The 14055-nt window shown below is 40.5% G+C and overlaps 1 protein-coding gene across 17 annotated transcripts in view; it reads right to left on the minus strand.

The window, feature by feature from the left end:
• CAMK2G (calcium/calmodulin dependent protein kinase II gamma) overlaps window positions 1-14055 on the minus strand; it is a 275469-nt gene that overhangs the window by 14404 nt on the left and 247010 nt on the right. For 6 of the 17 annotated variants that reach the window (XM_040437117.1, XM_040437118.1, XM_040437119.1 and 3 more), the window contains 4 exons: window positions 12236-12280; window positions 9657-9705; window positions 2121-2234; window positions 1002-1127 (listed from right to left, as the gene is read on the minus strand). In XM_040437117.1, the coding sequence (XP_040293051.1) occupies window positions 1002-1127; window positions 2121-2234; window positions 9657-9705; window positions 12236-12280 (334 nt within the window). The remainder of the gene's footprint in view (window positions 1-1001; window positions 1128-2120; window positions 2235-9656; window positions 9706-12235; window positions 12281-14055) is intronic. The other 11 variants (XM_040437128.1, XM_040437129.1, XM_040437131.1 and 8 more) reach the window with 2 other exon arrangements.

Here is a 14055-nt window from a genome sequence, read left to right on the forward strand (position 1 = left end):
GGCACACTCAATTTCTCCTGCTATAAAGATTTCAATATTGTACACACTAAGGAAGCAACACACAAATAAAGGGAAGAGGACTACTAAAACACATGTGGATCTCTATCAATGCATTTAGGAAAAAAAAAAGAAGTTATATTAAAACCTAGCCATTTAAAAAGAAAGAGAACAGTGTTTCATGTCAAATATCTTCAATCACTGGAACTCCCCACTCGCAAGTTATAAAACTATATTATGTATATTATGCCTAAAATCCAAATAATGAAGAGGCGTAAATAATGTTTCCTTCTAGATTAGAAGGACTTCAAAATCTCCAGTGACATAATAAGGAAAAGTGCCATTCCAAGTTGTTAGAACCGCTATCATTATATATATAATGGTTAGTGAGACACCATTTATAGCATCAAGAGAAGAAGCTTTAGGTAGTGTAAGGGATTCTACAAAGGTAAGCAGTAACTACAGGTATACATGGGGACAGGGGAGGGCTGGCAAGCAGAAAGTATTGCAATGACCTGTCTCTAGTCTTTACAGATTAGCCTTGGAGCACTTGCACACATGCCATTTTTGATGCTGTTCCTTGACGAAGTTTCTGAAGCCAATGTCAAGAATGGATTGTGAAAGGAGGGAGAGTGTACGAAAGCTTTTTCTTCTCCTTTTTTGAATACACCCCTAGGTTTGGCTTAAAAAATTGCATCAAATTGGCATGTGTAGCACCCATACGGTGAGATCAACTGTGTCACTAATCCTTGAATATGCTTTCAAAATAAAACAAAAGATTAGTCAATCGGCCAGATCTGATACCAAAATGTGGGCTTTTAGTGTCTTATTACCCATAAACTCCAGGTAAAGAAAAGCCAGCCCTCCACTGTTAGGTAGTCTCTACTTTATTAAAGGAAAATTTAGGTAAGTCTGGAAACCAACAGTGATGATTAATACTGATAACTGAGGATTACTACCAACAAATGTTCTAGGGAACTGTAGTCATTGAATGACTAACTTACATAGTGAACTGCTAAGTGAAAATGGTACAACTGGAGTGAGCAGAGGCTCAGCCTGAGCATGCTCTACTTCCAGAGTTTGACCTGGGCTTTCCCAGGCTAGGATTTTCTCTTCACATGACTGTGTAGCTGTAAAGAAACATATATATTAACCAGAGTACAAAAAGTTGGCGAGTAACATATTAAAAAGGTTTTCCCACAAATAACATTTATCACCTAGGGTAAAAGTCTCTGATCACTGGCAATCTGAACAATGGGGCTGCCAAGCAATCAAAAAAAGAGTTGCGCATGAGGGACCACTTAATTCACTTATATGGGACTGCCGGAGAAAGCACCAAGTGCTAAAACTGAATTAGGTGGCCCCTCATGCGCACCACTTCCCCATTCTAAGGCATGGCACCTCTATCCCATTCTCCTATGGGAGTCCGGGACCTCTGTTTTCATGATCACCAGGAGTCCCAGCAGACCCCATCAATGATCCCATGGATAGCGAATAAATGTTATTAGTGGGAAAAGAGGAATAATAAAAAAAATATGTTAGAATTAAACATAACATTACATCCAAGTATTAAAAATTGTCTTTTTACTGGAGAACTTCACAGCATATATGGAAGCTACCAGTATACAGCTGTCAAAATCCTTGAAATTGTTTAGCAGGCGGTTGACTGAAGTAATAGGATGCAAGCTACAATAATAATAGCATGGATTATTTCTTGTGTGGCATTTATTGCAAGGCCTCATGTATGGGATGGCCTAACGGTGTAAGCGCGTGCTAGCGTTATTATTTCCAATATGTACTAAATGGCAGCACTATTTAGAACACTGTAAAAATGTAACATTCTGCTTGGAAGCCCAAGGAAACTGTTCTCTAAACTTTAAACGCCCGTAAAGTTCACTTTAACATTACTTTTTCTTAAGTTGCATCTGAATCCGTTTTAAATCATTCCCATAGTATAGACTAGAAGCAATTACAAATAAGAACAAAACTTCTAAAAAACAGAAGGGCAGGATTTCACAAACATGCAAAAAAAAAGCACAGCATCATAAGACTAGGTCTGGGCAGTGCATATGAGCAGACAGTGGGCAGATAGGAGAGAACACAGCACACCACTCAGGACTTACTGGCTGCCTCACACAGCCCAAACTGTGACTGCAAGGACTGAGTCTGCATTTTGCTTTCACTCAGGCTCCATCCTTTGAGAAACACAGTCCCATGCCCAGGACAAAGAAGAGATGCTGAGCGGTATGCAACATATAACAGGAGACAATCATTTAGGGTTAAGGTCATGTTATGTTACATCTTTATCATATTCCTACTGCTCATAGAAGGCTTCGATATTCACTTTTTATAAAATCAAAAAAATAAAACCATTAGCAAAAGAAAATGATGGTTTCCATTGTGCTAAACCTCCTTGCCCCACTGCTGTCTCCTCAGTGGGAATTTATCTGTGAAATAAAGACTAAGGCCCCTTTCACACGGGCGAGTATTCCGCGCGGATGCGATGCGTGAGTTGTACGCATTGCAGCCGCACTGAATCCTGACCCATTCATTTCTATGGGGCTGTGCACACGAGCGGTAATTTTCACGCATCACTTGTGCGTTGCGTGAAAATCGCAGCATGCTCCTCTTTGTGCGTTTTTCACGTAACGCAGGCCCCATAGAAATGAATAGGGTTGCGTGAAAATCGCAAGCATCCGCAAGCAAGTGCAGATGCAGTGCGATTTTCACGCACGGTTGCTAGGAGACGATCGGGGTGGAGACCCGATCATTATTATTTTTCACTTGATTGCGCAGCCCGGCTTCTCTTCTGTCTTCTTTGCTGTGTGCAGGAAAAGGACCTGTGGTGACGTCACTCCGGTCATCACATGATCCATCACCATGGTAAAAGATCATGTGACGGACCATGTGATGACCGGAGTGACATTACCACAGGTCCTTTTCCTGCACACAGCAAAGAAGAGAGAAGAGAGAAGAGAAGCCGGGCTGCGCAATCAAGTGGATTAAGGTGAGTTAAATAATTTTTTTTTAACCCCTCCAGCGCTATTGTACTATGCATTCTGTTTTCAGAATGCTATTATTTTCCCTTATAACCATGTTATAAGGGAAAATAATACAATCTACAGAACACCGATCCCAAACGGTTTGGGTACCAAACATGTCACCTCCATATGGCTATATATATATATATATATATATATATATATATATATATATATATATATATATATATATATATATATATATATATCACACCTATACATGAATGTAATGGTACCTTTGTCTTTTTCTTTCAACTTGGATATGCAAATGAGCACTTGCAAGTGCCCAGGGGCGGCGTTCACTGTGTTGGAGCCCAGGCTGCTCTGCCTTTTTTCATTGTTTCCCCGCCCCAGACTCTGACTATGCCCACCCTCCTATTCCCTTGTGTTATCCTTCGGTCTGGCCGAGATCCAGAACCTGCGCACTGCCTTGCCGGGCCGGGGCATGCACACTGCAATGCCCATTGTTGGCACGGCATCGCTTTAACTACTACGCATGTGCCGATGAACGGCGCGAAACCAGCTGCAATGTGGCGTTTGCCGGCACATGCGCAGTAGATAAAGTGCGCAAGCTCTGGTCCGGCGAGGCAGTGCACAGGATCTTGGCCAGACCGAAGGATAACGCAAGGGAATAGGAAGGCGGACATAGGCAGAGGCTGGGAAACAAAGAAAAAAGGCAGAGCAGCCTGGGCTCCAACACAGTGAACGCCGCACCTGGGCACTTGCGAGTGCTCATTTGCATATGATTTAAACTTCGTTTTTTTCCAGCTTCTGCAAGTTTAAAGAAAATAACAGTTACCATTACATTCATGTATAGGTGTGCTATAGGACAATGTAAGCACTGTAAATGGCCATATGGAGGTGACAGACTCCCTTAAAGCTCTGTCAGGCTGGATGGGGACCATCGGTGGACAGCTGATTTCAGGTCTCTCCAGAGATGTTCGATTGGGTTCAAGTCAGGGTTCTGGCTGGATCACTCAAGGACATTCTCAGAGCTGTCCCTAAGCCGCTCCTGTGTTGGCTGGGTTGTGTGCTTTAGGTCATTGTCTTGTTAGAAGGTGAACCCTCAGCCAAATCAGAGAGACTATTTCGTTCTTGGGTCATCTCTCTTACCAAGGTCTTTCTGCCCCAATAGCCAGCTCCATGAAGAGTTCTGGTTGTTGCAAACTTCTTCCAGTTAAGAATTATGGAGGTTATTGTACTCTTGGGAGATTTCAGTGTAGCAGAATTTTCTGTACCCTTCTCCAGATTTGTGCCTCCAGACAATTCCATCTCTGAGTTCTACAGGCAGTTCTTTTATCCAATATGCATTGTCAGCTGTGAGACCTTATATAGACAGAGGTGTGTCTTTCCAAATCAAATTCAATCAACTGAATTTAACACAGGCTGACCCCAATCAAGGTTTAGAAACTAGGGATGAAAACTTCTGTTTTCAAGTTCGGGGTACAAGGTTCGGGTTATCTAAGAATTCCGTTATGGATTCGGCTACCACGGACCATAATTCTTAGATAACCCGAACCTTGTACACCGAACTTGAAAACAGAAGTTCGCTTATCACTAGTAGAAACATCTCAAAGATAATCAAGATAAATGGGAGGCCCCAGAGCAAAGGGTCTGAATACTTACGAATGCAAAAGTTTAGTTTTTTTTTTAAATAAGCAATAAAAAAAACTGAGACTGCCCCATAAAATGTCAGTCATAAAAAAAAAATCTGAGCCGAAACTGTAGCAGCCATTCAGTGAACATAACGGAATGGTTGCAATGACTATGTGGGTGAAAAAACACGAACATGCCAGGGACCATTGTGATTTTCTTTAAAGCACTCAGTAAACAAACCTTGGGTTGATGTGGAACTTGTATTGCGCACAGCATAGTAACTGTTTATCCAAAAGGTATGTATGTATGTGTCGACATTAGTCAACAGCATGTAATAGTAACCAGATTGTCAAAAAATATAATTAGGTAAAATCTATTTTCTAACTTTTAGTCTTTTGGGATTTTCAAGAATGTTTCTATGGATTAAAAATGGTAAAATAAAATCTTTTGTGCTATACTTACCTTAATGCTTGTCTCTTAGAGACCGCTCCGACTATGCTGCAAGAACTTGGAATATTTGATCCTGTGACTACTGAAGTAGGAGAAAGTGATCATCTTGGTGTTGAGTATGGAGTCTGCTTTTTAGATTTATGTATTATGTTTTTGGAAGCTTAGGATTTTATTTTTTTTTATTGGTTCCTATGGACAACTATTGTACAGAGAGACAGGCCAGGTACTTACAGACCAGCAGCAGGGGAATGACCAGTGTATTGAAAAGTTTTAGGCTCTGAGAGAACACTTTTAAAACTGAAAATACAAGGCTGTAAAAAAGTTGATATTTCTACATAGGGGGAAAAAACAGAATTGACTGAATGCGGAAATCCTACAGGTCCAAAAAAAAGTAAAAGCAAATGGCTGCAGGACGAAAATCTTGGAAAGAATACAGAAGGTATGCATTATTATACTATGAATATAATGTCATAACTTTTATTAAAACTCCTGGCCAATTTCCCTTTTTTTTTCATCTCCGTGTTTTACTCCCAGCCTGCCCAAAACCATAACAGCAGGCACTCAGCAGCTATGGCACTTATGAGGGTGTGCTATATTTAAAGTCAGTGGCTTAGCTAGAAATGACTGGGCCCCACAGAAATTTTTTGAATGGGGCCCTCCTCCCCGAGTAATTTTTTCGCAACCCCTTCCTTTCATGCCGCCCCCATTTCTTGTGGCTAGTAAATATCGCTCTCTCAGACCAGGGCTGGCAGCTGTTCCATCCGTTTTCTACACTGTCTATACTGTCACTGTATATAATTTCATTGTGTAATACTGTTGAGGGGGCCCTGACAAAATCTTGTAGTCCTCCTCCTCCTGGATGGGCCCCTTCTGGGTCAGGGCCCCAAAGCAGCCGCTTCCCCTGCTTCTCTTATAGTTACCCCCCTGTTTAAAGTCCCAACCACCAAAGTATATATACGTAAGGCGGTTGGGAGCTGGTTAAAGCATTTTCTGATAAGAAAACAAAAGAATACCAGGGGGTACATCACAAAAATGTAAGAGCAATGTGCACACACAGGAGCACTTTCCCTTGCATGAGTTAGCAGAATAAATTTACACTTATTTGCAGGACAACCTCATTTATATATACACACTTCCAATACGCTATGATTACACAGTGTAGCTCTTTTAAGCCCCGATTACTTCAACATCATATGCTGATTTGAAATAAATATTTTATGAAATTCGTCTCTGCTTTTCCTTCAAAGGCAGCTCTGCCATTTCTAACCGCGGTAATGCCTGTCTTGGGATCAGCTTTCTGAATCCAGATCAGGTTTGAGCTTTCTGACCTAAAGGCCACATTAGGTTCATTATAAATTTAGTGCTCTGAACTGCTTCCCTGCCTCTTGATCATGTCAGGATGCAATGGTGTTTGTAAGGTGCCACATGTTAAGAGTTGGCGATTGTTCCACAGGATGCAGCGAGACAAAAAACGATGGCTGATAATTAACGCTCTAATTCGTTAGTGAAGATTCTTACAGGAGATGCTGCTTCGCGGTTGGCCGGTGTTATTTTCCCTTTTAGCGTTATAAATAAGTAAGCATTGTCTTGTAGCTTAAAAGATTGATGTCTCCTCTCCCTGTGCTCTGCTTGATCTTAGTAAAGTACATGTCGTCTCAGCATTTCACTGCATCATTTATAAGATGCAACACATCCTGTTACTATGATATGGGGTAGGGCCGCCATCCAGGCAGAAAGCTCTGAATGACACAAGTGGACATTTTCATATACTGGTAGATCCAAAAGATCATAGGAACAACGTCATCAAATCTATAGAGCGGTGCAGCCTAGTTATGATTCATCCGACATACTTTACCATCATTTGTTACTAGGACTACAGTCAAGTGTATGTTTTGCGCTATTTTTGGCAAAAGTGAATCAATCTATAATTGAATGAGCAACATTACTAGCAGCTTGACATGAAGAAGAACTGACAGGAGTTGTAAGTCTGGAATTTTTTTTAGGAAAGTATATGAAAGAAGAGATGGACCAGTTTTTTTCTTCATACTTTTCATCCTTCTTGGAAGAACCCCTGGATTTGGCTCAAAAAAACTGAATCAAAACGGTTGTTAAAAGTTATAACAACTTAAAATCTGTTAAAAGTTATGATAACCCGTAACTGACCATTAAAGACTCCGCCAAGTGAAATCAACATTAAAGGGATTCTGTCACCAGGATTTCACTTACTGAGCTGTTAACATGACCACATCAGTCTCCATGATTTATATTACAATCTACTAGTATTACTGCCCTGTGTCTTGTAATTTGTCTAGTAAATCGCTTATATTAATATGCAAATTACCTAAATAAGGAGCCCAAGGGGCTGTCCCTCTGTCCGTTGGAGTCCAGCCGCACCCCTTCTCCTTGAGCCCAGCACCGCCCCACTGCTAATTTATTCACTGCTCATCGCCGACCTCATATGCCTGGTGCGCCGTAATCTCGCGCATGCGCTGTGGATAGACCTGTAAGTGCCCGCGCGGTGTCCTGGCATCGGCCTCACAGAACACATTGCGAATGCGCTTACAGGTCTATCCACAGCGCATGCGCAAGATTACGGCGCACCAGGCATATGAGGTCGGCGATGAGGAGTAAATAAATTAGCAGTGGGGCGGTGCTGGGCTCAAGGAGAAGGGGTGCGGCTGGACTCCAACGGACAGAGGGACAGCCCCTTGGGCTCCTTATTTAGGTAATTTGCATATTAATATAAGCGATTTACTAGACAAATTACAAGACACAGGGCAGTAATACTAGTAGATTGTAATATAAATCATGGAGACTGATGTGGTCATGTTAACAGCTCAGTAAGTGAAATCCTGGTGACAGAATCCCTTTAAAGGGGTTTGATCACTGCAGCATATGGCATTGATCATGTAGAGGAAGTTAATACAAGGCACTTACGGTAATTATGTATTGTGATTCTCTATACTGTCTCCTTTGCTAGCTGGATTGGTTTATCCATCACATTATACACTGCTTGTTTCCATGGTTATGAACACCCTGCAATCCATCAGCGGTGGCCGTGCTTGCACACTATAGAAAAAAAGCACAAGCCTGTGTGTGCTCCCTTGGTCCCGGCCACCAGAGAGACTGGCACTTTTTCCTATAGTGTGCAAGCACGACCACCACTGATGGATTGCAGGATGGTTGTAACCATGGAAATGAGCAGTGTATAATGTGGTGGAAAAATAAATCCAGCCAGCAAAGGAAGCAATATGGAATATAATAATTGTATTAACTTCTTCTACATAATAAATGCTATTTGCTGAAGTGACACAACCCCTTTAAATACTGATGACCTATCCTCTGCATAAGTCAGTATCTGATCAGTGGAAGTCAGACACCCAGGCCCTCTGCCGATCTGCTGTTTGAAAAGGCATCTGCACATGCAGTAGCGTTGCGGCATTCTCACAGATTTCCCTAGCCAAAGTGATGACACGTTCATAAGTCTAAAGCCTGAGAAACCAGTGCTGCGACGATCGCATGACATTTCCACTTGTGATTTCTCTCATGTTCACTGTCATTACAGAAACAGAGGTTCTCATGTATAAAACCGGTTATCATTTAAAAAAGTCTTTTTTCCCCCCAGATTTTCATAAAAGCAGATCTAAAAATAAAAATGGTAATGTAACACTACTAAACCAATATCTGGAAAACCCCTTTAAATGTGTTCCAATAATGCAAGTTATATAATTTGTTTATATACAGTATTTCAATTATCCCCAGTGCTCCGATCTTCATATATCCTCTTGCTGAAGACAAAACTGAAGAGAAAATGCCCCAAGAACAAGCAGGAACTGAAGACAGTTGCAGTAGAGGCCTGGCAGAGCATCACCAGGGATGAAACCCAGCGTCTGGTGATGTCTATGCGTTCCAGACTTCAGGCTGTAATTGACTGCAAAGGATTTGCAACCAAGTATTAAAAAGTGAAAGTTTGATTTATGATTATTATTCTGTCCCATTACTTTTGGTCCCTTAACAAGTGGGAGGCACATATGCAAACTGTTGTAATTCCTACACCGTTCACCTGATTTGGATGTAAATACCCTCAAATTAAAGCTGACAGTCTGCAGTTAAAGCACATCTTGTTCGTTTCATTTCAAATCCATTGTGGTGGTGTATAGAGACAAAAATGTTAGAATTGTGTCGCTGTCCCAATATTTATGGACCTGACTGTATATCTGTATATATATATATATATATATATATATATATATATATTTATATTTCTGTTCGATAAAGGCTCTAGAGTTGAGCCGAAACGTCGCGTATACACATGAGTGAATAAATATTTTAGCATTTTTATAGATTTTTGAGTGTTGCCTTTTTGCTAATATATATTATATAAAATTAGTAACTTGTTTTCTTTTAGTTACATTTATGCAGAATATTTTTCACTGGACAACCCCTTTTTCCAACTCTATATATAAATATTGCTTAACCACTGCAAACTAATATATTGCAAGTTTCAATTACCATGCATCAGCAGCAGGCAGAGATCTTAAAATGGGACTAAAAGAACATAGGCAGCTTTACCTTTTAGATCTTCATCTTCAGTTGTTGTATTACAGCTCTCAGTTGATCCCTAGGAAAGGAAAAGTATATGATTTCTCATACATGAGTGAACGAATATCATAAGGATACTTTTATTTTAGTCCTCAACGTCATTAGATTCTAAGCAACATTTTTCCAAAAATATTAGTCAGTCCACAAAAAGGAAGTTTACACCTAATTGAAGATAGGTACTTTATCCTAATTTACTGTATATGACAATGTCATTGTCAACTGTTTATACACTGTTTATTCCTTGCAGTTGGTTTCCTTGTGGCATCATAAGAATATAGACAATATTTACAGTGCCATGGGTGGTGACAGTCTATTTGCGGTCACATGTTTATACTGTAAAATGAGCCAAACTGCCAGAATTTGGCATTGCCATCGTTCGTAAATGATACATTACTTAAAAAGAAGCTGACAGGAGCTTCCTTCTGCTCGCACCATGGTCAGCATGAAACAGGACCAGGCTGTTTTCAAACAACAATGGTTTACTTTAAGAAGCTGTGGTATTTCAGAAAAAATATAGTTCAAAAAGGAGTCATTAAAACTCCACACAGGCTTCTACTCAACGCAACTTGATTGATAAGTCTGGGCCTATACACAAATATTGAGAGACCTGTCAATTAAACCAAGCTGGGTGGGGAGAAGTTCTCAGGAAGCTGTCCAGATGACTCTTTTCCCTGTTTCAAGTCCATTACAAAACTACAATTTCTTTGACATATGCAGCATTTCAGAGCACCACAAATTGGTGTTTAATGAGAGAGCTCATCCCTGTTTCATGCTGGCCCTGGCAGGTTCCCTTTAAACATCACTTGTGCCAGATTAGCAGGTCTTTTGGTTACAAGAACCATACGTCATATGTACCCATCTAGGAACCACTATGTATGGCTGCCAAGCCCGATTATGGTCCACTATTTTCCTTTTCTATGAAAAAAAACATGAAGGAAAATATCTTTGATCAATGGCAATTATTTGATATGACCCCATAAGTGGCCAATTGTATGAGGAAAAAAAATACGATATGTAGCCAGGGTTAATGTCTAATGTCACAAAGCTTTTTTCTTCTTCAGTGCACTGAGGGGCAGGGCCTAGACCTTCTGTGCACCTCAGCTTCCCACTGCTGGCCTTAACCTGGATGCACTGAAGCTTTCATTCGCATAAAGAATAAAATTCTTTTTTTTTTTATGGAAATGCCATAATTTTTACAGGACAGGTTCATTTTAGGCAACAAAATCAACACTGAGAGCCAGTATACCTGGCTTAATAGGGTTGATTCTGCTTATATGTGGTTTTTAATGAAGTCTTTTTAATGCTGATCATTAAAGGGGTTAGCCACTTTCTGGCTACTGTTGATCAGTGAGTTTGTAAGATGACTATATGGCACTTACTAATATAGTCTTTGTTGATATTCTGTGCTGTTTTCTATATTTCGTAAGCCACGTCCACTTGCTGGGTAAATATTCTGTCCTGTCCAGAGGTCCTGACAAGATGGCTTCTGATGGAGGGTCATGTGACTAAACACATCACTCAGCCTCCTCTAGTCAAACACACTTCACCTGAACTAAACCCCCAACAGTACAAATGCAGGTGACAGGGGCAGTGTATCTGAAAGGAGGAGATTGAGTGACTGGCCTGATCGCAAGACCTTCCGTCAGCAGCCATTTTATGTGGACAGAACAAGAGACTTGCCAACAAGGGAACATGGCTTATAAAATATAGAAAATGGCGCATAATGTTAACAAAAACTATATTAGTAAGGATCATATAGTCATCTTATGTACAGTACACACTGATCAACAGTAACCAGAAAGTGGCTAATCCCTTTAGTCATCTAATTAAATAACTGACATTATTGAGAGGAGTAAAGTTATGGATGATCACAAAATTTATTGCATTTGTTGAAAATCCTCAATGAAAGTTAATTCCATAAATATAAAAAAATAACCACTTGGAACATCTGAGATCCTGCAAAGGCATGGCATGGTTGTATATGTAGACACTGCAAGTATGCCAATAAAGGGAACCTGTCATCAACTTTATGCTGCCCATACTAATGGCAGAATGAAGTAGAGACAGGCGAGTTGATTTCAGCAGTCTTTTATTTAAAAGTAAGTGGTTGCCGAGAACTAACATCACAATCATTGCAGACTGGGCCTGGAAAAGAGTCCTGGCCACCTGAGAAGAGTCCTGGTTATTCTTCTCCCTGCCCACCTGCTGATGGCTGACAGGCTTCTACCTAGTTTTCTCCCTTTCTCTCTAGGAGAGAACTGCCAACCATCAGCAGATGGACGGGGAGAGCAGGAGATTATAATAACCATGACTCTTCTCAAGTAGATTTGACTCTTTTCAAGGCCTGTGCTGCAATGATTATGATGCTGGTTCTCAGCCACCACTTACTTTTAGCTCATGAGTGACACACCGCTGGAATCAGCATTTCTGTCACCATTTTATGCTGCCCTCAGTGAGGTCAGCATATAGTTGAGGACAGGTTCCCTTTAAGTTTAACAATGATTGCAGTGGCATCATGTAAAATTGTCGAAAAAGAAGAGGATTCTTACTTTTATTCCATCTGTTGCATTATGGACAACAGTTGTTTGAGGTTCCTGAAAAGGAGCACAAAGCAGAAAAAGTCAAATACAAGATGAAGGGGATGGGGACACACATAACAAGGAATAATACGAAGACAGTACTTTATAAAAACATAGACTTCACACACAGACGGAAAAAGATAACTGCATTTTGGTAGTTTGTGGAAACTAGAAATATCTGTGCCTATAGGTCTAGGGGGCAAGGTGTGTTGATATTAGAAAAAATAATAAGCAAGTATATGGTGGGTTGTTAAGAAATAAAAATTCTGGTGGAAAAAAAGCCATCCATGGTATCACATCCAATGGCAAAATGTCCATCTGGAGCATGAGTATTCATCAGTTAGAAAAAGAACGTTCTGCATATAAAATAAAATTTAATAATGACCAAAGCACAAACAAAAATGTGCCATAGCCAAGATGTGATGAATACCCATTCTCAAAAAGCCCTGGTATTTTAGTATATTAAAACCTGCTATAGAGAGCGGTGATTCAGTTGTGCTAGATTCCATGGTGTACATTCACAAAAACAAAGGCCATGCTATATACACAAGGTAGTGTGGGTAAAAAAAAAGAAAAAGGGCCTTTGCATGTGTCTAAATTTATGTTTTTTTATATTTTCACTTTAACTCGCGTCAAAAAATTATTTGAGCTTCATAATTCAAGACTTTACATTTAGGAGTTTTCATGGCCTTTGTCTTTGTTATTTAAAGGGGATGTGCAAGAAAGTTTTTTTTTTTTTGGGGGGGGGGGGGGGGGAATCCTCCCACTTAGATGGACCTGTAAAGGGAAGTTTACTTACCTGCTTCCTAGCAGTGGCTCATTCTTCTCCCAGCCTGTGATGCTCCACTGGGCTCCCTTGCTGTAAACATCTGGTGTGACATCACCTGCAGCCAATCACTGGCCTTAGCAGTGACCGGATTTCCTTGTGTCATGTGACCATTTTTCATGACTAGGGATGAGCTTATGGTCCGTGGCAGCGGAATCCATAACGGAATTCTTAGATAACAGGGACCTTGTACGCCGAACTTGAAAACACAAGTTTGCTCATCCCTAGTCATGATGTAAGGCAAGCCAGTTACCGCCATGGCAAGTGATTGGCTGCAGACGATGTCAAACCAGATGTTTACAGCAAAGATGACCAGCGGAGCATCACAGGCTTTGAGACGGAGTGGGGAGCCACTGTCAAAAAGCAGGTAAATAAGCTTCCCTATACAAGTCCGGTCAAGTGGGAGGTTTGCCAGCTTCCCCCCATTCTTGCACAACCCCTTTAAGGTTAATTATCAATGAGCTATGGGTAAGTGATGGGCCACTGAATAGATTTTATTTATATTGTTATTTGCAGATGTAGTTAGTCACATGTCACTGGAGGGAACATTAGCCCAATACTGGGCAACCAGAACCATCTAAGGCCCTAACCTGGCCCATCTCAGCCCCAATCATGTGAAACAAATACATTTTCTATGAAGAATGTTAACAGTGTGAAGCTTTTCAACCATACATAAAAAAATCCAAGGTATAGTTAGTTGTAAATAGTTTTCACAATCACCAATAATGAAAATGACACACAGTGGTGAGCATGGATGAGGTCAATGGTACTAGTCTGGTGACTGCATGCACACCTTAAAGGGGTTCTCCGGGAATTAAGAAAATTAAAATACTTAAAATATTACTTTAGTATAATAAATTTCATTAGCTATAATGGTTCATTTTGTCTAGGGAGCTATCATTAGGAGAAATAAAATGGCCGCTGTCCTATTACTACATACATATCTTAATCACACAGGAGGACA

The sequence above is a fragment of the Bufo bufo genome, chromosome 6 (genome assembly GCF_905171765.1).
Source record: "Bufo bufo chromosome 6, aBufBuf1.1, whole genome shotgun sequence".
NCBI lineage: Eukaryota > Metazoa > Chordata > Amphibia > Anura > Bufonidae > Bufo > Bufo bufo.